This window comes from Panthera leo, chromosome C1 (genome assembly GCF_018350215.1).
Source record: "Panthera leo isolate Ple1 chromosome C1, P.leo_Ple1_pat1.1, whole genome shotgun sequence".
Lineage (NCBI taxonomy): Eukaryota > Metazoa > Chordata > Mammalia > Carnivora > Felidae > Panthera > Panthera leo.
The window spans coordinates 71,928,189-71,950,570 of NC_056686.1; the positions used below are offsets into that span (position 1 = coordinate 71,928,189).

The 22,382-nt window shown below is 34.7% G+C and overlaps 1 protein-coding gene across 1 annotated transcript in view; it reads right to left on the reverse strand.

Moving 5' to 3' along the window:
* COL24A1 (collagen type XXIV alpha 1 chain) overlaps nucleotides 1–22,382 on the reverse strand; it is a 404,395-nt gene that overhangs the window by 84,830 nt on the left and 297,183 nt on the right. Inside the window, exons 38-42 of the mRNA XM_042952735.1 lie at nucleotides 13,340–13,393; nucleotides 11,602–11,709; nucleotides 8,148–8,201; nucleotides 7,836–7,889; nucleotides 7,124–7,180 (exon numbers count right to left, since the gene is read on the reverse strand). Coding sequence (XP_042808669.1) covers nucleotides 7,124–7,180; nucleotides 7,836–7,889; nucleotides 8,148–8,201; nucleotides 11,602–11,709; nucleotides 13,340–13,393 — 327 coding nt within the window. The remainder of the gene's footprint in view (nucleotides 1–7,123; nucleotides 7,181–7,835; nucleotides 7,890–8,147; nucleotides 8,202–11,601; nucleotides 11,710–13,339; nucleotides 13,394–22,382) is intronic.

Genomic DNA, 22,382 nt, shown 5'->3' on the forward strand with positions numbered 1-22,382 from the left:
ATTGGCCTTCTATACGTCTTCTTTGGAAAAATGCCATTTCAGGTCCTCTGCCCATTTTAAAAATCAGATTGGTTTATGTGTGTTGAGTTGTAGGAGTTCTTTATATATTTTGGATATTAATCTCTTACTGGATATATCATTTGCAAATATCTTCTCCCATTTGCCTTTTTGTTTTGTTGATGATTTCCTTTACTGTAAAAAACTTTTTAGTTTGATGTAGTCCCAATTGTTTATTTTTGCTTTTATTGCCTTTGCCGGAGGAGACACATACCACAAAAATACTGCTAAGACTGATGTGCCAGAGTTTATGCCTGTTCTCTTTTGGAAGTTCTATGATTTCAGGTCTTACATTTAGGTTTTTAATCCACTTTGAGTTTATTCTTGCATGTAATGGAAAAAAGTGGCCCAGTTTCATTCTTTTGCATGTAGCTGTCCAGTTTCCCCAACACCAATTATTGAAAAGATTATATTTTCCCCATTGTATATTAATTGATCATATAAGTGTGTGTTTATTTCTGGGCTCTCTATTCTGTTCCATTGACCTATGTGTCTCTTTTTGTGCCAGTACCAAACTGTTCTGATAACCACAGCTTTGTGTGCAGTTTGAAATTAGGCAGCATGATACCTGCAGCTTTCTCAAGACTGTTTTGGCTATTCAGGGTCTTTTGTCATTGCATACAAATTTCAGATCATTTGTTCTAGTTCTATGAAAAATACTATTGGAATTTTGATAGGAATTGTACTGAATATGGAGCTTGCTTTGGATAGCATAGACAGCTTAACAATATTAATTCTTCCAATCCACAAACAATGTATCTTTCCATTTATTTTTGTCATCTTCAGTTCTTGCATAAATGTCTTATAGTTTTCAGAATATAGGTCTTCTGTCTCCCTGGCTAAATTTATTCCTAGATATTTTATTATTTTTCTTCAATTATAAATAAGATCATTTTCTTAATTTCTCTTTCTGATAATTTGTTTTTATTGTATAGAAATGCAACAGATTTCTGTATATTCATTTTGTATCCTAATTTAGTAGTTGTAATAGTTTTTTGGTGAAGTCTTTATTTTGTATTTGCAGTATAATGTGATCTACAAATGTTGACAGTTGTGCTTCTGTCTTACCAATGTGGATGTCTTTCCTTTCTTTTTCTTCTCTTATTGCTATAGCTGACATTTCCAGTACTATGTTGAATAAAAGTGGTGAGAGTAGGCATCTTTCTATTATTCCTGATCTTGGAGGAAAAGCTTTCAGCTTTCCACCATTGAGTATGATGCTAGTTGTGGGTTTGCCATATATGGCATTTCTTATGTTAAGGAATTTATTGAGAGTTTTCATCATAAGTGGATGTTGAATTTTGTCAAATGCTTTTTCTGCATCTATTGAGAAGATCATGATTTTTAGCCTTCATTTTGTTAATGTGGTGTATCAAGTTAATTGATTTGCAAATACTGAATCATCCTTGCATCCCTGGAATAAATCTTATTTGATTGTGGAATATGATCCCTTTAATGTATTGCTGAATTTTTTTTTGCTAATATTTTGTTGAAAATTTTTGTATCTATGTTCTTCAGGGATATTGGCCTATACTTTCCTTTTTTGTACTGTCTTTTCTATGCTAGCCTCATAGAATGAATGTGAAAGCATTCCTTCCTCTAATTTTTCTTGAATAGTTTGAGAAGGATAGGTATAAACACTTCCTTAAATGTTTGGAAAAATTCACCTGTGAAGCCATCTGGTCCCTGAGTTTGGTTTATTGGGAGTTTTTTGGTTGCTGATTCATTTTCATTACCAGTAATCAGTCTGTTCAGATTTCTATTTCTTCCTGATTCAGTTTTGGAAGATTATAAGGGTTTAGGATTTTATCTTTTTTTTTCTAGGTTGGCCAATTTCTTGGCAAACCTGTTTGTAGTAGATTTGGGGATGCTGTGCTTTTATTTCCATTTGTCTTCAAACAAAACTAATGTTTAGTTAGCAGAATGTTGTTTAGCTTCCATGTACTTGTATATTTTCTCCATTTTTTTCTTGGTATTTATTTCTAGTTTCATATCATTGTGATCACAAAAGATGCTTGATATGATTTCAATATTCTTAAATTTATTAAGACGTTTTTTGTGGTCTAACATGTGATTTTTCCTAGATAATGTTCTATGTGCACTTGAGAAGAATGCATATTCTGCTGTTTTTGAATGGACTGTTCTGTATATACCCATTAGGTCCCTCTGGTCTAATGTGTTGTTTAAGGTTACTATTTACTTATTGACTTTCTGTCTGGATGATCCATCTATAGACGTAAGTGGAGTATTAAAGTGTCCTACTCCTATTGTATTACTATCAATTTCTCCCTTGATGTTTGTTAATATCTGCTTTTTAAATTTAAGTGTTTCTAAGTTGGGTGCATAGATATTTATAATTGTTATATCCTCTTGTTGAATTGAACCCTTTATCATCATGTAGTGCCCTTCCTTTTGTCTTGTTACAGTGTTAATTTTAAAGTCTATTTTATCTGATATGATACCCCTGGTTTATTTTTTTTTTCATTTCCACTTGAATGGAGTATTTTTTTCTATCCTTTCACTTTCAGTCTGTGTGTGTCTTTGGGTCTGAAGTGAGTCTCTTGTAGGCAGCATATAGATGGGTCTTTTTTTTTTTTAATTTTTTAAATGTTTCTTTATTTTTGAGAGAGAGAGACAGGGAGACACAGCGTTCGAGTGGGGGAGGGGCAGAGAGAGACACACACACACACACACAGAATCTGAAGCACACTACAGGCTCTGAGCTGTCAGCATAGACCCTGATGTGGGGCTCGAACTCACAGACTTGAAATCATGACCTGAGCTGAAGTCACTTAACTGACTAAGCCACCCAGGTGCCCTGAAATGGGTCTTATTTTTCTTATCCATTCAGTCACCCTATGTCTTTTGATTGGAACATCTAATCCATTTACATTTAAAGTATCAACTGATAGGTATGTACTTAGTGCCATTTTGTTAACTGTTTTCTGGTTTGTATATGTAGTTCTTTTCTGTTCCTCTCTTGCTCTCTTCCTTTGTGATTTGATGATTTTCTTTAGTGTTATGTTTGGATCCCTTTTTCTTTATTTTTTTGTGAATCTATTGTAGGTTTTGGCTTGAGGTTTCCATGAGTTACATATATAACACCCTATGTACATAGCAGTCTATTTTAAGTTGATGGTCACTTAAGTTCAAACACGTTCTAAAAGCCCTACATTTTTTATTCCCCTCTCCCCATGTTTTGTGTATTTGGTGCCATAATTTACATGTTTTTATTTTGTATATCCCTTAGGTAATTATTGTAGATATAGTTGTTTTTTCTACTTTTGTCCTTTAACCTTCATACCAGCTTTATAAGTAGTCGATCCACTCTCTTTACTGTATGTTTGCTTTTACCAATGAGCCTTTATCTTTCATAATTTTTTTTTACCTCTATTTATGGTGTTTTCTTTTCCATTTTAAGAAGTCCCTTTAACCTCTCTTGTAAGTCCAGTTTAGTGGTGATGAATTCCTTTAACTTTCATTTGTCTGGGAAACTCTTTATCTCTTTAATTCTGAATGACAATCTTTCCAGGAAGTGTATTCTGGTAGTAGGTTTTTCCTTTCAGCACTTTGAGTATATCAGGCCTCTCCTTTCTGGCCTACAAAATTTCTGCTGAAAAATCAGCTGATGATCTTATAGGTGTTACCTTGTAAGTAACCAGTTGCTTTACTCTTGCTGTTTTTAAGATTCTCTCCTTACCTTTAATTTTTGACAATTTACTTACTCTCTGTTGGTGTGAACCTCTTTGGGTTCATCTTGTTTGGAGCTCTCTGTGCATTTGCAGCTGGATGTTTGTTTCTTTCCCCAGGTTAGGGAAGTTTTCATTTATTATTTCTTCCTTTTGTCTTGTTACACTCTTTGCTTTAAAGTCTATTTTATAAGACTTCTGTTGATATTTATTGTCCAAGAGTTTCCTTAAACTATCCTCTTTTTCTTAACCTTCTTTCTTTTTACTCTTCAGTTTGGATGACTTCCACTACCTTGTCTTCCAGATCGCTGACCTCTCTATATCCTTTAATCTGCCATTGTTCTCCCTAGTCTATATATTTTTTCATTTCAGCTATTGAATTCTTAAGTTATGATTAGTTATTTTTTATATTTTTCTATCTCTTTGTTGAATTTCTCATTGTTCAACTACTCTTCTTCTGAGTTCCATGAGCATCTTTATGACCATTACTTTGAATTCTTTATCAGGCAGATTGCTTATCTCTGTTTTGTTTGGTTCCTTCCTAGGTTTTGTCTTATTTTATTTGGAACGTCCTCCTGTCTCCTTGTTAGGCCTGACTCACTGTGTGTGTTTCTATGTATTAGGTAGATCAGCTATGCCTCATGGTCTTGATGGAGTGGTCTCATATAGAAGGTGTCCGTTGGGCCTTAGAAGCACACTCCTCCTTTGTCACCAGAACCAGGTGCTCCAGGAGTGCCCTGTGTAGTCTCTTTGTGCCTTCTTAGTGCTGGCATGCTTGTGAGTGGGGCTGGCTCCTGGCCCATTGGCTGCAATGAGTGGCCACAACTGCTGTGGGCACACTGGTGGGCAGGACTGGCTCCTGACATGGCTGGCTGAGAGGCCTGGCTGTGGCGGCTGTGGGTGTGCTGGTGGGTGGGATAGCCCCTGGTGTGCCTGGCTATGAGGTCAGGCCAGGACTGTTGTAGGCATACTGATGGGTGGGCCTTGCCCCTTGTTCCTGTCAGGAGCCACTCTGGAAGGGCGCCAGTCCAGGCCAAAACTACTCGTTTGGTGTGTTGGGACAAGAGTTACTTTGGAGAACACCAGTCCTGGGCAAGGCCACCTGCAGGGTGTGGCAGGATGGGAGCTGTTTTGGGAGACACTGTTTAATGATCTTTTTAAAAGCATCTAATAGCTACCTACTTTAACATTCTTGATCAGAAACTCTGTTGTTTATTCTTTTTAATTTTTAAGATATAAATTAACCTAATAAAAATTGCATCTATTTATTTTAATCTGTATGGTAGTAGTTAATAAACCTACACTTTTAACTTTTTTTCAAATATTCCTAATATAAATTCTTTGATATGATAAACTATTCAAATTATCTAGTGTAAAATATACTTGGAAAAGCAATTTTTGCATACGAGGACCTACTGTCTAAAAAGAAAGTCAAATTGAAATCTTTGTGAAAACCATAAAATTGATGAGGACAATTGATTGACAAATTTTAACTTATTCCTATGTGAGTAAAGATATTTGACATAATGTAAGGACAATAATCTCTGACTCTGTTTTAATGATTTAGAATATTCTTGGTTTAAGTTTCACACCTGTTTTATGTCTACTACACAAAATAATGATTGTTATGCTAGACTTTTAATATATTTATTATATTTTAGTGACATTCTTTGATTCTGGCATACTTGAATCTGGGGAAAAAACAAGCACTTTTATACACTATTTGCCCATATGTTTCCATTTGCTGTTAAGTTTTTGCATTATTTCCATATTTTTCCCTGTCAGGGCTTTAGAGAGACTAGAACATATTTGATAAAAACCTTATATATATTTTATAGATAAGTATGCCTCTATATGAGATGGCTTGATTTAACCAGAATAATTCTAAAATCTTTTGTATTTCTAAGACAAAATATAACTTTCACTCATCTCCAAAGAGCCAGATCAAAGCACCAGAAGTAACTACGTAATGTGATCCTCTGCTTTAGTATTTAAACATATTTTTTAATGTTTATTTATTTTTAGGAGAGAGAAAAAGAGACAGAGCATGAGCCGAGGGAGGGGCAGGGAGAGAGGGAGACACAGAATCCAAAGCAAGCTCCAGACTCTGAGCTGTTAGCACAGAGCCCAAAGCGGAGCTTGAACCCATGAACCATGAGATCATGACCTTAGCAAAGTCAGATGCTTAACCGACTGAGCCACCTAGGCACCCCTAGGATTTTTAAAATCTTATATGATATCATGTAGAAAATTGAAAATCAAACCAATTATATTTATTTCTATGAGTTAAACACTTTTATTCTACCTATTTAATTTACATATGCCCTATAAGATTATTTTCATAAAATATGAATATAGAGATGGTCATTCAGATAATCAAAGCTACAATAGCTACTTTTCTTTTTTTTAACATATATTTTTAATGTTTATTTTTGAGAGAGAGAGAGAGAGAGAGAGAGAGAGTGGGGGAGGGGCAGAAAGAGAGGGAGACACAGAATCTGAAGCAGGCTCTAGGCTCAGAGCTGTTAGCACAGAGCCTGACGTGGGGCTTGAACCCACAAACTTGGAGATGGTGAGCTGAGCTGAAGTCAGATGCTCAACCAACTGAACCACCCAAGTTCCCCTATAATAACTTTTCAAAACAGAGTTTATAGTTAACCTTCAGATACTTAATTAGAAGACTATGGATCAGTGATCTTCAAAGGGTATTGGTTATAATAACTGATTAAGTTTTAAAGTCATTTGGTAACTATATGTAAATTACTATAAAAAAGTATACAGGTCAGATTTTTTTAATACTCAGAAATAAATATGAATTTGATGATTTTTTAAACATTTTTTTACTATTTATTTACTTTTGAGAGAGAGAGAGAGAGAGTGAGCAGGGGAAAGGCAGAGAGAGAAGGAGACACAGAATCCAAAGCAGGCTCCAGGCTCTAAGCTGTTAGCACAAAACCTGATGCAGGACTCAGATCCATGGACTATGAGATCAAGACCTGAGCCAAAGTCAGATGCTTAACCAACTGAGCCACCCAGGCGCCCCATGAATTTGATGATTGAAGAAATGTCTGCCCTAAAATATCTAGAGTATAGTATTTTGATAATCTCTGCAAAAGGTTGTTATAGTGCATTTCATGCTGAAAGTTAGATTTGGAAAGTCACCGTAATTAAACTATATATTATGCTAAGGATCTTGACTTGGATATAAATAGATTTTACATTTAGATAATACAACTATAAATAGTATGTGCCTACAAAACCATGTTATGAAACTAACAGAATAAGACTCCCTGAAAAGATGTGATTGGTCATATGAATCTATTATATTCATTGCATTTTATCTTGAAACATCAAAATAATTTTAGAAAAAGACCTACTGGTTCACCTCGAGGCCCAGGTGGTCCTAGCACTGTGCTATCTTCTCCTGGATAACCCTATAATGAAGATAATTATTTACAAACAAAATCAAATTAATAAAATAAACTTTGAAATATGTAGCTTATCATTGTCTAATATGTTATGACACCTACAATCTGGCTTTATCTTTTTTAAATGGAAAACTTTACCTACAAAACTTAGCACAGGATATTTTATACAGTTGTAATTCCTATATTGTTCTCAGAAGTGTCTATCAGCTTTAATTACATACAGAGCAGTTTAGGAATTTGTTCAAAGTTTCAGGTTTCCAGTGATCTTGCAAATTAAGAGTAGTATTATTATAGTTATTCTTAACCCAGAACAATTTTACTATAAATTTTACTATAAATTTCACTATAAACATACTGGTCATTTAATCTAGAGTCTCACAATCTGTTTCAACAAGTAATTAATTTTAAGTTTACAAAGCTTTATAGATTACAAAGTACTTTACCATATATTATTTCATGAATATCTTGAAACAGTCTATTGAAGACATTTTAATGACTTAAATTTTCATCTCTTGTTATTTACCTTCTAGAATTTGCAATACTTCCCAAATTGAAAAGTGTTTTCTTTTATTCTTTGAAAATGTTTCCATGCACACTTTCAGAAAGAACACAAAAATTAAATATTTAACTTTAGGATTGCAAAGTCAATATATACACATACCTTTTCTCCTTTAGGTCCTGGCAGCCCAGAAAGGCCTGGCTGGCCCTGGTGGCCCTAACAAAAGGACAAGAAAGTAGACATTCTCTGTATCATTTGTGCATGTTTCTACCTAATACCACCAAGGACATGCCATTAGATACTGCACTATTCTGAAAGAAAAACAAGATTCATTCTCTAGGGGGATGAAGCCTAAATGCAGTAGCAAGGTTTATTGGTGAGATTTCATCTTAATCTGCATAATTGGAATGACATCTTTATATAACCATTTTCATGCAAATACACACATTTTAATTTCCAATTAGAAATGATTACCCTATATCCTGGAATTCCTGGTTCTCCATCAGGTCCCATCAATCCTAAATGTCCCTAAAAAGCAAAGTAAATATTAGAGAGAAAATAGCCAACTGCTTGAACCATTACACTTGTACTCTGATTACTTAAAATTTAGAATTTCTGAATATTTTACTTAGTCTGAAATGGGAAAACAAGAAATAACATTCTAACTTCTCTTATTGTTCTTCTGAACTACAAAAGTCCCACCAAAAAAAAAAATGTCTCTTCAGTTTACTTCTGGTATAAATATTCTTAATCATATTAAGAAAAATACTTTCAGTTGTCAGAACCCTATAGGTTTTCAGCAAGTTCTTGGAAATGTAATGTGTATCTCTCAAAGTTTATAGTATATATATATTTTTAATGTTTACTTATTTTTGAGAGAGAGAGAGAGAGGACAGGGGAAGGGCAGAGAGAGAGAGAGGGAGACACAGAATCTGAAGCAGGTTCCAGGCTCTGAGCTATCAGCACAGAGCCCGGTGCAGAGCCTGAAATCACAAACCATGAGATCATGACCTAAGCTGAAGTCAGATGCTTAACCAAATGAGTCAGCCAGGTGCCCTTATATCTGGTCCAAGTTTATGGTAGATGTGCCTCACTGAATATTAGAGTATAGCCTGAAAGTTTTTGATATTATCATGATGGGATCATGGAGAACTCCATACTCATTGATAGTTTCAGATGCTTTGATGAAGAAAAGTTTCAGCTCTGGTCAAAGTTGTTAAAGTAGAAATAGTTGGCAACTTATGTGTGATAATCACTCTGTTATTGCTCTTATTATCAATATTTTGCAGATGAGGATACTATATAAGGGTTATTCATAAATGCCTCTAAAGTACTGAAAATGTGACTCAGACAACTAAAAAGAGCAAAAATAATAATCCTAAAAATGTCTTACCTTTCATACTACCAAAAATTTCCACACCAATTCTCCTATTTAAGTTTGAAACTAAATAGGAGAGGAGAAAATTAAGGCACAGAATAGGTTCATGCCTAACCAAATATCAGATTAACCAGAAGCTCTAAATATGATTATTTACCCAAAGAACCTATGAGAACCACCTATCATTTAAGTGGATATAAAGTTAAAACATAAAAGTAAGTAGATTTCTTATATAGCACCAATAAAAATATATAATGGAAAAAAAGATCGCATCATAAATCATAAAGTCCATAAGAAACCAACAATAAATCTAACAGGATAGAGGTAAGAACAGAATAAAGGAAATAACAAAACTTTATTAAAGGACATATAAGATGATGTAAGTAAATAGAAAGACATATACTGCTTCTCTACTGAAAGATTCAATGTTAAAGGAACATGAAGAGCTGATTTTAAAGTTCACATGGAAGAGAGAATTAAAGTAAGAGCTGAACTTTTCAGAAAAATGAATTATGGAATACTTGCTCTTCTCAAAAGTACTATAATAATATAACAATTAAATAGTGTGGTACTGAACCCAAAAATAGGCTAACAGATTGACAGAAGAAAACAGAGAGAATGAAAACAGGTCAATAAATATTTGAGAGTTTAATTTAGTGGGATACAGAGTGACTATTTATTAAATGATTTTGAAACAACTGAAAATCTACTTGGAAAAAAGAAAATCAAGTTCTTTACAACTTATTTCACAGCAAAATAATAAACTTCATATGAGTTAGGAATAAAAATAAAGCTATAAAAGAATTAGAAGAAGGATATGGAAGAGTATTTTTATATACTTTAGGTAGGGAAGGCATTTCTAATGAAGGAATAAAACCTGTAAAGTAAAGGAGTGACAAATTTGAGTATATAATAATTAAAATCTCCAGCAAAAAGATATCAGACAAACAACACTAAATGTTAAATGACAGAAAGGGAAATTGTATTTATAATACATTTTGTAACAAATTTAACAAAAATATATTATCTAAGGGACACCTGGGTGGCTCAGTCGGTTAAGTGTCTGACTTGGGCTCAGGTCATGATCTCAACTACTTGTGAGTTCAAGCCCTGCATTGGGCTCTGTGCTGACAGCGTGGAGCCTGGAGCCTGCTTTGGATTCTGTGTCTCCCTCTTTCTCTGCCCCTCCCCCATCATGCTCTGTCTCTCTCTGTCTCTGTCTCTCTCTCTCTCAAAACTAAATAAACATCATATATATATATATATATATATATATATATATATATATATATATATATAAAATCTAAAATATATAAGGAGTTATTACAGTTTAATAAGAAAAAGACAGCAATCTAATGTAAATCATGTAAAGTGAATATGTAAAGGCAATTTCCAGAAAAAAAAATCACTTAATTGTAATCGGGGAGATATAAACAGAAAGAAAATGAGACACATGTTCTCATTTATCAGATTGTCAGACATCAAAAGGGTTAACATGAAGTATTGGTGGTGGGAGTGTATATTGGATGAAACCTTTTGGGGAGGCAGTTGGAGAACATGTGTCAATATTTTTAAAGTGAATATTCTCTTTAGACAAAATCCAAAGTAGGAACCTACTTTGAAGGCAATACTCTGGATTAGTTTCCATGTTTGTTAAAAATTAATCATATTAAATAAAGTTTTGTAACATACAAGCCCAAATCAGAAAAATATTAGTAATTTAAATCAAAGGAAGAAAGACCTGAAGTGGTAAGATGAGTATGTCAAATGAGCCTGAGATAAACTTTCCTCAGACAACTGATGAATTATACAATGCTCTCAAGAAGGCTTTGGTGAAAAGTCTAGCATTTGTGACATTTAACGGAGACTAGGAAACACACATGCATTTTGTAGATAAGCTTATGAAATAGTGAAAACACTAAGTTTAATAATTCAAATACTCTGCATCTCTCATGCTGTGACTTTCTAAACAGGTCCAAATATATTAGCAATAAAATTTTGCTATTATAGGTTCAGAAGTATTTATGCTACCCTTGTTTCCAACATTATATAAAGTTCATGCAAAAGATTAAATATTATTAGATGTTACAGATATTGATCAGAGCTGGTTTAAAAAAAAAAATCTCCATGAGGATGTAGAGTCCAAGCTTATAAAGAAAAATCATTTTTAAGTAAATCTAATTTTCAAAAGCAATATGCCAATCCTGACAGCATAGTTTCATACAGATATTAAATTCTTATTTTAAGTGCAAGTCATATAAACTTTCCCACTTAGGTTAAGAGTTATAATCTGAGTTTTTAAAACTTCATTTCACATTTTATTTCCATTTTGAGTTTTTTCCCCTTTCCCTTTTTCATGTCCAGAAACCACTAAGCCATTTAAGTACTGTGGAATGCTTACAATTCTCCACAGCTCATGGAGGTAGATTATTTTCAATGGAACTATTGCTTTCTCTGTAAAATTAATCAAGGGATGAAACTTTAAGGACATGGATACATTTCTTTTCCATCCACAGTGAACTCAGGTCTGGAAATAAATCAAATACTAACCACAGCACCTCTCGTTCCTCTGGCACCCTTAGGACCACTTTCCCCAATTTGTCCGGGAGCACCTCTGCTTCCAATTTCTCCGGTGGGCCCTATTTGTCCTTTTTCACCCTGTGGATGTCGTTAGTAAGAGAGAAAAGTGGGAAAAAACAAATTTTTACCTAGATGAATTAACTATATCATATACCTGAATGACACTGGAGGATAGTCTGTAAGCAAAATTCCGTAAATAGTAACTTGGGTTTACCTAGCTGGTGGTAGAGACTGCCACTGACAATAATAACATACCATCACCACCTAGGTTATCTGAAAGATATAACTGAAAGTAATTTAGGAGAAAGAACATTAAAAAAATATAATTTTGGCCAAACAAGCAGGGGAGATCTGGTGTTCACGTTGAATTACCAATAACCAATTTTTTTATTTTGAATTTGTTAGGTATGTATGTATGTATGTATGTATGCATGTATTTCTTGTTATCATGAGAAAACATAGACTGTATAAGAAACCTGCTTCTATACACAATTTCAGTCCCACAAAGATCTATTTAATGTATACAGTTTCCAGTGTATCTTTCTGTATATTCAGTGGCTTGGAGACTGCCTTTAAAAATCCATAACATATTTGTATCATTTAATATCCTTCTGAAAACTAGTTGTCTTCTGTTTTCTGTCAAGCTGACTGATCATTCTCTACCACCAAAATATGGCTGCTTTTAAACAACTTTAAGTGCTATAATTCATTTTCTGAAAGTGGGAACCAATCTGTTCTGCTGTAGACAATAAAGTAGATACAAAGAAAAACTAGACTGTGATCATAGTCAGGAAGGAAGTTTTTGGTATTCATAATAATTCCCAGGGATGCAGGCTACTGTAAAGAATTATACTGTCCCACTTCTAATGTTGATTTTAGATATAACATCAAATATGATGAAAAGAGACTTCAGTATTGGGGTTATTTTCATGGGTAAGAATGGCTACTAAAATTCACCTCATTCATTTTTCCTTACTTCTTATTCTAACTAATCCTGTCTCTACATTATGACAAAGATAGGCTGGGTGTATGTTAGTAAAAATGATAAAATTAGACTTTGGGAACTAGATATGGTGTGATTTGAAGCTAATTATAGTCATATATTCAGAACTGTTGTATTTGAATAAGAAAATCATACTTGAACAAATTATTGGCCCCATACAGAGATGAATTTTTCATTATAATGTTCCAGAACTTTATACATTTTCATTTTAGTAAGATATAAAAGAAACATATAAACCATATTCTGGATGTGTGTTTCTAAGTCAATATATGGGAAAGATAAAATAATTAACCTTTTCAATTTAGATAAACATAGTACTAATAAACCCAGAAACAATCTCAATCATAATCTTTTCCCCTAAACGTTTTACTAAAGTTGTTACTAATACACAAATGGTGTAGTATTTTCCTTTTCTCTCTTTTCCTGCCCAAAGTCTACTGAAGAATTTTTGGCAAACAGGAGAAGAAAAGGCAAATATCTTCACAGAAACTACAGAGTGGGACAGTTGCCTTCAAATAATCAAGGCAATAAATACTCCTAAGTAGAGTTAAATATTAATTTATATAAATGTGCCTTTTAAAACCAAATTTATATTTCTTTATTACCATATATCTCATGCAAATAAAAATATCACAGCATTCTATGGAGCTCGGAGCACATCAGAAGCAAGGAAGCCTTAAAAAGATGTAAAAAAAAAAAAATTACCTTTTTGCCTGGGCGACCTCTTTGCCCTGGAATTCCCACAATTCCTTCAGATCCCTGAATGTCCAATATAAAAAAGAAAATAAATTGTTAAAGAAAGGACTAGATGGCATATTTAAATACTTACATCACATAATCACTGAATTGAACATTATGTAAAAATGAGGGTTACTTTTCAACAATATTGTGTTTGCATAATTATCTAAAAATAGGTCATGATGATTTAGCGGTCTGTTACTAATGAGTAAAATTTACATATACAAACTGGTCAAGATAGACAAAATTAAACTGTTCTTTATTATAGGAAGAAAATTATCTGGTTTCATCACCATTTTAATTAGTGAGACTGTAATTAAACTAAACCCAATGCATCCATTTTAATTTTAGCAGTTCTATGAGCTACTACTGTGGGTTCAACATCTTGTTGAATGTATAGGATTATAAAATATATATATAAAACATGGTGAAGAAGAATCTCAAGATCTTATTGGAGTAGTAGATTAAGGAGGTTTTCTTTGGTCTGTGGAAAAAAGGAGAGAGGGAAATAGATGGAGAAAAAAGAAGTAGTCATATTCAACTTTAAAACAGTATTTTCATTTTAATCTGTATTTTATTCAGACAAAGTAGACTGAAAGTTTTCAATACATACTTTTTTTTGTGTGTAAAATTGGCTAAAATATTTTAGATGTCATGTGAATTTGCAGGTCAACAGTAATTAGGCTTAAACGAGATCCACAGTAAGCCAGGGTGCAAGTTCTGAAACGGCCAACAATTAATCACAGCACTCCTTGCATTAGTTTGGAAATGAAAATGGAAACCTCAAATTTGTGTCCCAAAGCTTGGCAAACTGCAAAAATGATGTAGACAAGAAATAAATTGTGGTTTACCACTGTGCTATGGAGGCTCTTGATAAATATTTGTTGAACGAATAAACAGATACCTAAGGAAGTGACTCATGCCCTATGCTCCTCAGTAAATGCTCTTCTAGCCTCAGAAAGTCACTGAATTTAGAAGCCAAAATGGTTAAGTTCTATTGCTGTAGTTCTAGCTGCATCCAGAGGTCAAAATGATAGTTGCACTAACCTGAGATTTCTTTGTGGTTAATATGGACTTTTAAAAAGAGGCAGATTAACTTTCATTAGAGGGTAATGGTGTGAGCTTTTAAAAGTCAGACTGCTAGTTTCATAGTCTGGCTCTGTCACCTCACAGCAATATGACCACAGGTAGATTGTTTAACTTCTAAAGGCCTCAGTTTCCTGTTCTATAAAAGAAGTACAACAATGCCTCTTCAAAGAGTTATTAAGATTAAATGAGATAGTGCATGTAAAGCTAAAACGAACCGGACTTTAAACTGAAGAATTTAGCTCAGTGTTAGTTCTCACTAACGTCTGCTGCCTTTTTCAAGTGTATTATATAACATTTGAATGTATATAAAAAGATATTAGAAGGTACAATAAATACCCATGCACCCACCATCCACTGTAAGAAAGAGAAGATACATATGTAATTGAAGTCCCATATGCACACATACCTTTCCAAACACATTACCCTCTCCCCTCACTCCGGTGCAACCATTTTCCTCAATTTATCATTCCCAAGCATTTCTTTATACCGTTACTCCATTTGTATGTATCTCCAAGCAGTATGTGGTAATGTTGCATCTTTTGAAACTTTAAATAAGCATACTTAATGCATTCTTTGGAAACTTTTTTAACACACATTTTGCTTTTGAAATTAATCAGTGTCTTTAATCTACTCACTTTCTGTTTTTCATCCTACAGGATTCTATTTTCTTATCAAACCACAGCTGATTTAACCACTTTCTTACTGATGAATTTTTGGTGTTGTTTTTTTTTTTTTTTTTTTTTTTGTCCTGTTACAGATAATGCTTGTGAACTCATCTATGTGCCATGTTAAAGGTGGTTGTTTTGTTTTGTTTTTGTTTTTATGGAATAGTCCCGGAAGTTAAACTGCTGGGTTGTAGAATATGTACATCTTTAGGTATACAAGAGAATGTAAAATTATTCTCCAAAGTAGTTTTGTCAATTTCCATTCCCATAGCAATGTTGCAGAGTCCAATTACTTCAAATCTTCTGTAAAGCTTGGTACTATCAGACTTCAAATATGTCCATTTCATTGTGGTAAATGATATTTTATTTGTGTTTTCAATTTGCATATTTCTGATTATTAAGGAGGAATGATTATTCACACCGTTATTTCACATCTATATGTGATTCTGTTCAATATTCCCCTGAGCTGGACTTACTGAGTTATCCATAAAAGTTTTTACATATATTCCTGATACCTGTATTTTGCTCATTCTATATAACACAGATCTCTTCTCAGCCTGCAGCATATTTTTTCACTTTGTTTAATATAACTTCTGATTAACATAAGTTTGTGATTTTAACATGGTCATATTCATCAGTATTTTCTTCTTGTCTTACTTCTTTTCAGTGTTTAGGAGATCCTGATTGCTTCCCCTCCCTCCATGAGGTCATAAAATGTTCTTGTAAATGTTCTCATGTTTAACATTTTGATTTTCACAATTAGGCCTTTAATTGGAATTTCATTCTTTTGCATGCGTGTGTGCACTGGTTTGAAGGAGTGGTTTTATTTTATTTTGTTTTCCATTTGGATAACCAATTGGGCCAGTACCATTTATTGAATATTTCATCCTTTCCTTAATGATTTGCAATCTGTGATCAATGTATCAAACTTCATGTTTCAAAATATACTAAGCTCTGAGTCAAGGTTACCTTCTATTTCCATTGGTCTCTTTGTCTTCTGTGAATGAACATGACACTGATTAAATTACTCTAGCTTCAATCATAAGTTACGGTATCAGGTAGGGCAAGTTCTCCCTTCCACACACCACTCTGCCCCAACCCTTGTAATTTGTTCTTGAAAATTGTTTTGATATTGGTGCTTTGTTCTTTCATATGAATTTTAAAATCACTTTTCATTAATCAGGTCCTATAAAAAAAGTCTTATAGGGATTTTGACTAAAATTGTATTGAATTTATAGACTAATTTAGGGGACAATTGATAATTTTTTGATATTGAGTCCTCCTATCCATGAATATAAAATATCTCTCCATTTATTTAGGTCTTTGTTAATAAACATATTTTTTTTGACAAAAATCTGCAAATATTTTGTTAGATTTATTTCTAGTTGTTTAATTTTGTTGATGATTATATTATAAATAGGGTTTTTTTTTTTTGTTTATTTATTTAGTGAGAGAGAGGGAGAGAGCAAGCAGGGGAGGGGCAGAGAGAAAGGGAGAGAGAATCCCAAACAGGCTCCGTGCTGTCAGTGCAGAGCCCAATACAGGGCTCAATCCCATGAACTGTGAGATCATGACATGAGCTGAAATTAAGAATCGGATGCTCAACCTACTGAGCCACTCAGGCGCCCCCAGTAAATATTATTTAACGTTTTCTAAACTGCTTGTGGCTGGTGAAGAAGAATGGAATCTATTTTTGTATATTCTTATATTTAGCATCTTGCTAAAATCTCCTTAATTCTAATAATTTGTCTGTAGATTATTTCTCTTGTACCATACTGGCTGGGTTTCTGAGTAAATGTTGAATAGAAATGGTGAATAGTGGTGATCTTTGCTCATTCTTTGAAGTTTCACCATTAAGTATGATAGTCAACGTGGATATTATATTTTACTAAATGCTTTTGTTTCATTTATTGAGATCATATTTTTAATTCTTTAATTTGTAAATATGTGACTTAAATGTATAGTTTTAAAAAATGTGAGGCCTTTGTTGCAATACTTGTACAAGAGGGAATTCACTGACCTCTTATATCAGCACCTCACAATGAGGTGCAATGAATCCAACTATTCAGGTGTCGGCCAACACTACTGCATGGCAATGTTACCTGCCAACCACCATGCAGTTTAGACATCGCTGTAAGTGTTTATATATTTAAATACCAACAAAAACTTGCGGAGAATGTAAAAATAAAAGTGATAAGCCTCTCACAAACGTGTATAATTGAGAAATTTGTCATTAGTCTGCAAGAGGACTTACACATTCTTCAAACTTCCATTTTCGTCTCAGTGTCAAGTGAATGACCTTGCTTTATACTGCACTGAGACAGAGTAGCAATCAAACAAGAGCCACCTCCTCTTTCCCACACCCGATCTACCAACATACCTCCTTATGCACACACGTATTCCGCCTCCCTTCTCTTACAAAGGAAGAAGTTTCCCTGTTGCTTGTCTGAAGCCAGTGCCTCACTTGTATCTAAAGCCCATGTTCCCTTCATGGCCTTCTCTTAACAATTGCACTATCAATTTTTTCCTCTTGACTACATCATTTCCGACAGCAATTAAATAAGCTAGATAGCACTCATTAAAAAACAAAAACAAAACCCTTCCTTGACCTCGTGTCCCTCCCTCCCTTCCTTTCTATTCACTCATTCAATGTCTCATGTACTTTTCTAGTTCAATCTTTACTTCCCCATGACAGCAGAACTTTTTGAAAGATCTGTTTATGCTCATTGTCACTATTTTCTTACTTCTCATTCCCTCTTCATTTGGGCTTTTGTTCTTACCACAGCTCTGAAATTGCTTCCCTTTCAGGTCACCATGTAACCTTCATATAGCTAAATCCAATAATCCAATGGCTCATTTTATCTCAACCTTTTTTCATTCTTGAAAAATTTTAAGGTTTTGTTTATATGGCAGCATGCTTCCTGAATTTTCGGCTTCCTTATATAACACCTCCTTATATTCTTTTTTTTTTTTTTTAATTTTTTTTTTAACGTTTTATTTATTTTTGAGACAGAGAGAGACAGAGCATGAACGGGGGAGGGGCAGAGAGAGAGGGAGACACAGAATCGGAAGCAGGCTCCAGGCTCTGAGCCATCAGCCCACAGCCCGACACGGGGCTCGAACTCACAGACTGCGAGATCGTGACCTGAGCTGAAGTCGGACGCTTAATCGACTGAGCCACCCAGGCGCCCCACACCTCCTTATATTCTAATGATTCGTAAAATTATGTCACCTGTCCTGACTGTATCATTGACCTTCTGGTTATCCTACCTACTGACATCTTTTTGAATTTCTAATAGGGATTTCAAACTTTATGTGCCCCAAACTGAACGCTTGAATTATCTCCTCAAATCCCTAAATCTTGTCTCTTCCCTGTCTTCTCCAACTCTGCTATAATGTGGCAGTATTTTGAAAATTATCAACATTGCTTTTCAATTTTGCCTTTTTGAATATATGGACTTTACCCTATTCATAGCTTGAGGGGGTCATATGTCCAAGGGTTATATGTATTAAGAAAATTTTTCTGTTTTCTTTGTTTCCAACTTTAATAATTCACAAGTTGACCTTGGAGCACCCAGCATACAGAGCTGTCCTATATTATAGAGAAGACGCATTTTCCATCTACTGCAAATAGAACTCTAAGGCTTTTTACTAGGTGATAAAAGGATGAGAATATGACATAGGAGAAATAGAGAAAAAGCCAGGTTGTTGTTGTTGTTTTTCTTTTGGCTCCAGGAGAATACAGGAGCGCAAAAAGGGAGGGAGAGACCTAGATGTTCAGATTTTCCTCTTTCTGAGTTTTGGCAAAGTGAGACTCTTGTTCCCCACTACCTCTTCAGGATGCAGGAAAGGTACCTTCTCTCTTGATAGCACTTGGTTTATGGCCATATCACTTTGGATGCTCAGGAAAATCAAAATGACGAACATTTGTTAAATTTTCCTAACCTACTCCTTGATTCCTATATGATGTAGGTGGCAACTTAGAAATACCTGGGGAGCTTGTGTATGTGTGTGGTGGGGGAGTGGTCATTACTCTAGAAAGACATGGCTCTGTCATAACGGCTGATGAGCAGACTTCCTGGGCTAGAGCTGAATGAGAATCCAGAAGACTTGAGAGGGATCTGCAGATTAGTGGAAGCTGATTAGAGGGAACCTCTCCCAGAAAGGAAATGAAAATTACTAGCTGCAGACATCATCATCAGAGGCCAGCAGGGTAGGCAGTAAGCAAACTGACAAGGGACATTACTAGGTCCCTATCTTAAACACCTGCACCTAGATCCAAAGCCTCCACATCCTTACCATCACCAGACACTCAGACTCTCTAATGGAAAGGAGCAAAAGAGGGAGGTCAAGAGCTGATAAATTTGAGAAGCAACATTGTAAGAGTCTGAGCATTACCTACAGAGACTACTAATTTATAGGAACAAATTGTTTAAGCTTTCAACTGAGTTGGGTTTAAAATTTTCTTTTGCCCCCAAGCCTCCAACCATTCCTCACTAATCAGTAAGTTAGAGCTTGTGAGGAAAACCAAATAAACCAAAAATAATGAAATCGCATATATCCACATATGTAAATACCAATTTGTAGGTCTGTAATATATTTAATGATATGATCACCAGTTCAGTTGCTCCAGCTAAAAACCAGGATTTATTCTTCATTATTTTTTCCCTCTTTCTCAACATCCAAACAATGAGTGATTACAGTCAGCTGTATCTCCAAAATATGTCTTAAATGGGATCACTATCCCCTATCTCTATTGCCCCTTACATTCCCAACCATACTACTTTTCGTCTACACTACTGCCACGGCCTTCTAAGTCCACTTTTACCCTCATAGTCTATTTCTTCAAAATTCCCCAAATGATCACTAAATTAACATTTAGTGAAATTAACAATTCAAGCCCCTTGACCTGTTTAAAACCTTCCAAATGGCTGCTCATTGAAATCAGAATCATCTCCAAATCTCTTATTATGGTCTGTAGTCCTCTATATGATCTGGCTGCTTTTATTTCTCTGATGTTATGTTTTCAAGTTACTCACTACATTCCAATTACTTGGCCATTCCCTCCCCCCCCCCACGCCCACCCCATCTGGCCCCTTTCTAATAGTGCATCTAATAAATGCCCTTTCTGCCTTAGAGCATTTGCATTTAAATGTCCCCTCTACCTAGAAAGCTTTTACTTAGATATTTACATGACTGGCTGCCTCTTATCCTTAGACATCTGGTTCAATGTAACCCTAGGTAGTCCTTCTGTGACCACCCCAATTTAAAGTGGTCTATTACCTAGTCACTCTTTATCTCATTACCATGTTTTCTTTTCCTCACAGCACTTATCACTCTCAGAAATTACCATTCTTGTTCACGTTTCCTTCCCACACCGCAGTGTTAAGTTCCAGGACAGCAGGGACCTTGTCTGTTTTGTTTATTGCTGTAACATTAGTACCCAGAACTGTGCCTGGCATATAACTGATGATTAATAAATATTTAATAAACAAATGAATAATAGAATGCATGCCCCAAATTGAAAATATTTAGCCTTAATCAGTAACCTAGACTACTTGGTATTCATTTGTAAAAAAATAACATCTTAAAAAACATGTACTAAAGTTGGTAGTAAAGCCAAAGTTTATGAACAAAAGGTGAAGAGTAGTGAGACATTTTTATACTACCTTTTTGTTTCTAAGAAATGTACCATATGGATCTACTAGGAACATTTTGCACAGTAAACCTTTGTACATTTGAAGAACACATTATATGTGAAAAAGGGGATTGCTATTGCATTTTCTTTTGTCATTATAATCGGAAAGATTTCTCCTGGTTCTTTTGTCCACATCTTTTTTCTCTTCAAAGACAGGTTGCTTCTTCTTTTTGTGGGGTGGAGGGGCGGACATGGATTAGGGGGGGGGGATGTGGGATGGGGTTGGAACTTCCACTGATATTAGGCTGGTTTATTTTCGTGCTTGTTCTAAAAATGCATAAGAAATATCTTGCTGCAAAACATTTGCTTTTAAAAGGCAACCCTACTGCAGCTCATTTGTGTACTTAGAGGCTTGCAAGGCAGACTGGAAAAATAGCAACATTTTCTAAATGAGCATGTTTTAGTAAACTTCTTCAATAATTCCTAACATAAGAATGCTTTTATATACTGACAGAGAATAGTTGGCTTTATGCTGAGCCTACTCATTAAGTAGAAGGAGTTGAGATTCCAGCCTATTACTTTAAATATGTGAGAGTAGCTGTATTGTCTTGAAAGTAACACATCACATCTATTTAAAAAATTTTTTAATGTTTATTTAGTTTTGAAGGAGAGAGACAGAGCATGAGCAGGAAGAGGGGCAGAGAGAGAAGGAGACACAGAATCTGAAGCAGGATCCAGGCTCTGAGCTGTCAGCACACAGCCCATAGGTGGGACTTGAACTCACGAACCACAAGATCAGGATCTGAGCCAAAGTCAGACACTTAACCGACTGAGCCACCCAGGCACCCCACATCACATCTATTTTTTAAACAACTTTGAGATACAAGTCATATACCATATATGAATCTGTTTAAAGTATACAATTCAATGAGTTGTGCAACCATCACCACAATCAATTTTAGAACATTTTCATTGCTCCCAAAAGAAACCCTGTATCCACAAGCAGTCACTTCCCATTTCCTCCCAACCACCATCCCTAGTAGCCATAGGCAATCACTAATCTACTTTCTGTCTGTCTAGATATGCCTTATTTGGGACATGTCATATATCATGTGGTCTTTTTTGACTGGCTGCTTTCACTTAGCATAATGTTCTCTTTTCTTTTCTCTTTAAATGTTTATTTATTTTGAGAGAGGACAAGTATAAGCAGGGGAGGGGCAGAGAGAGAGGAAGAGAGAGAATCCCAAGCAGGCTCCATACTGTTAGCATGGACCCCGATGTAGGGCTTAATTTCATGAACTGTGAGATCGTGACCTCAGCTGAAATCAAGTCTGACACCTAACGGACTGAGCTACCCAGGCACCCCTAAGCATAATGTTTTCAAGGTCCATCAGTGTTGTAGCATGTATGAGTACATCATTTCTTTTCATTGCCAAGTAATAATCCATTGCATAGATATACTACATTTATTAATATACATTTACAAATCATCAGTTGAATGATCATTTATGTTATTTTGGCTATCATTAAAATGCTTCTATAAATATTCAGGTACAAAATTCAAATTTTGTTTGAACTCTGCTTTCAATTCTATTGGGTATATACCTAGGAATAGAAT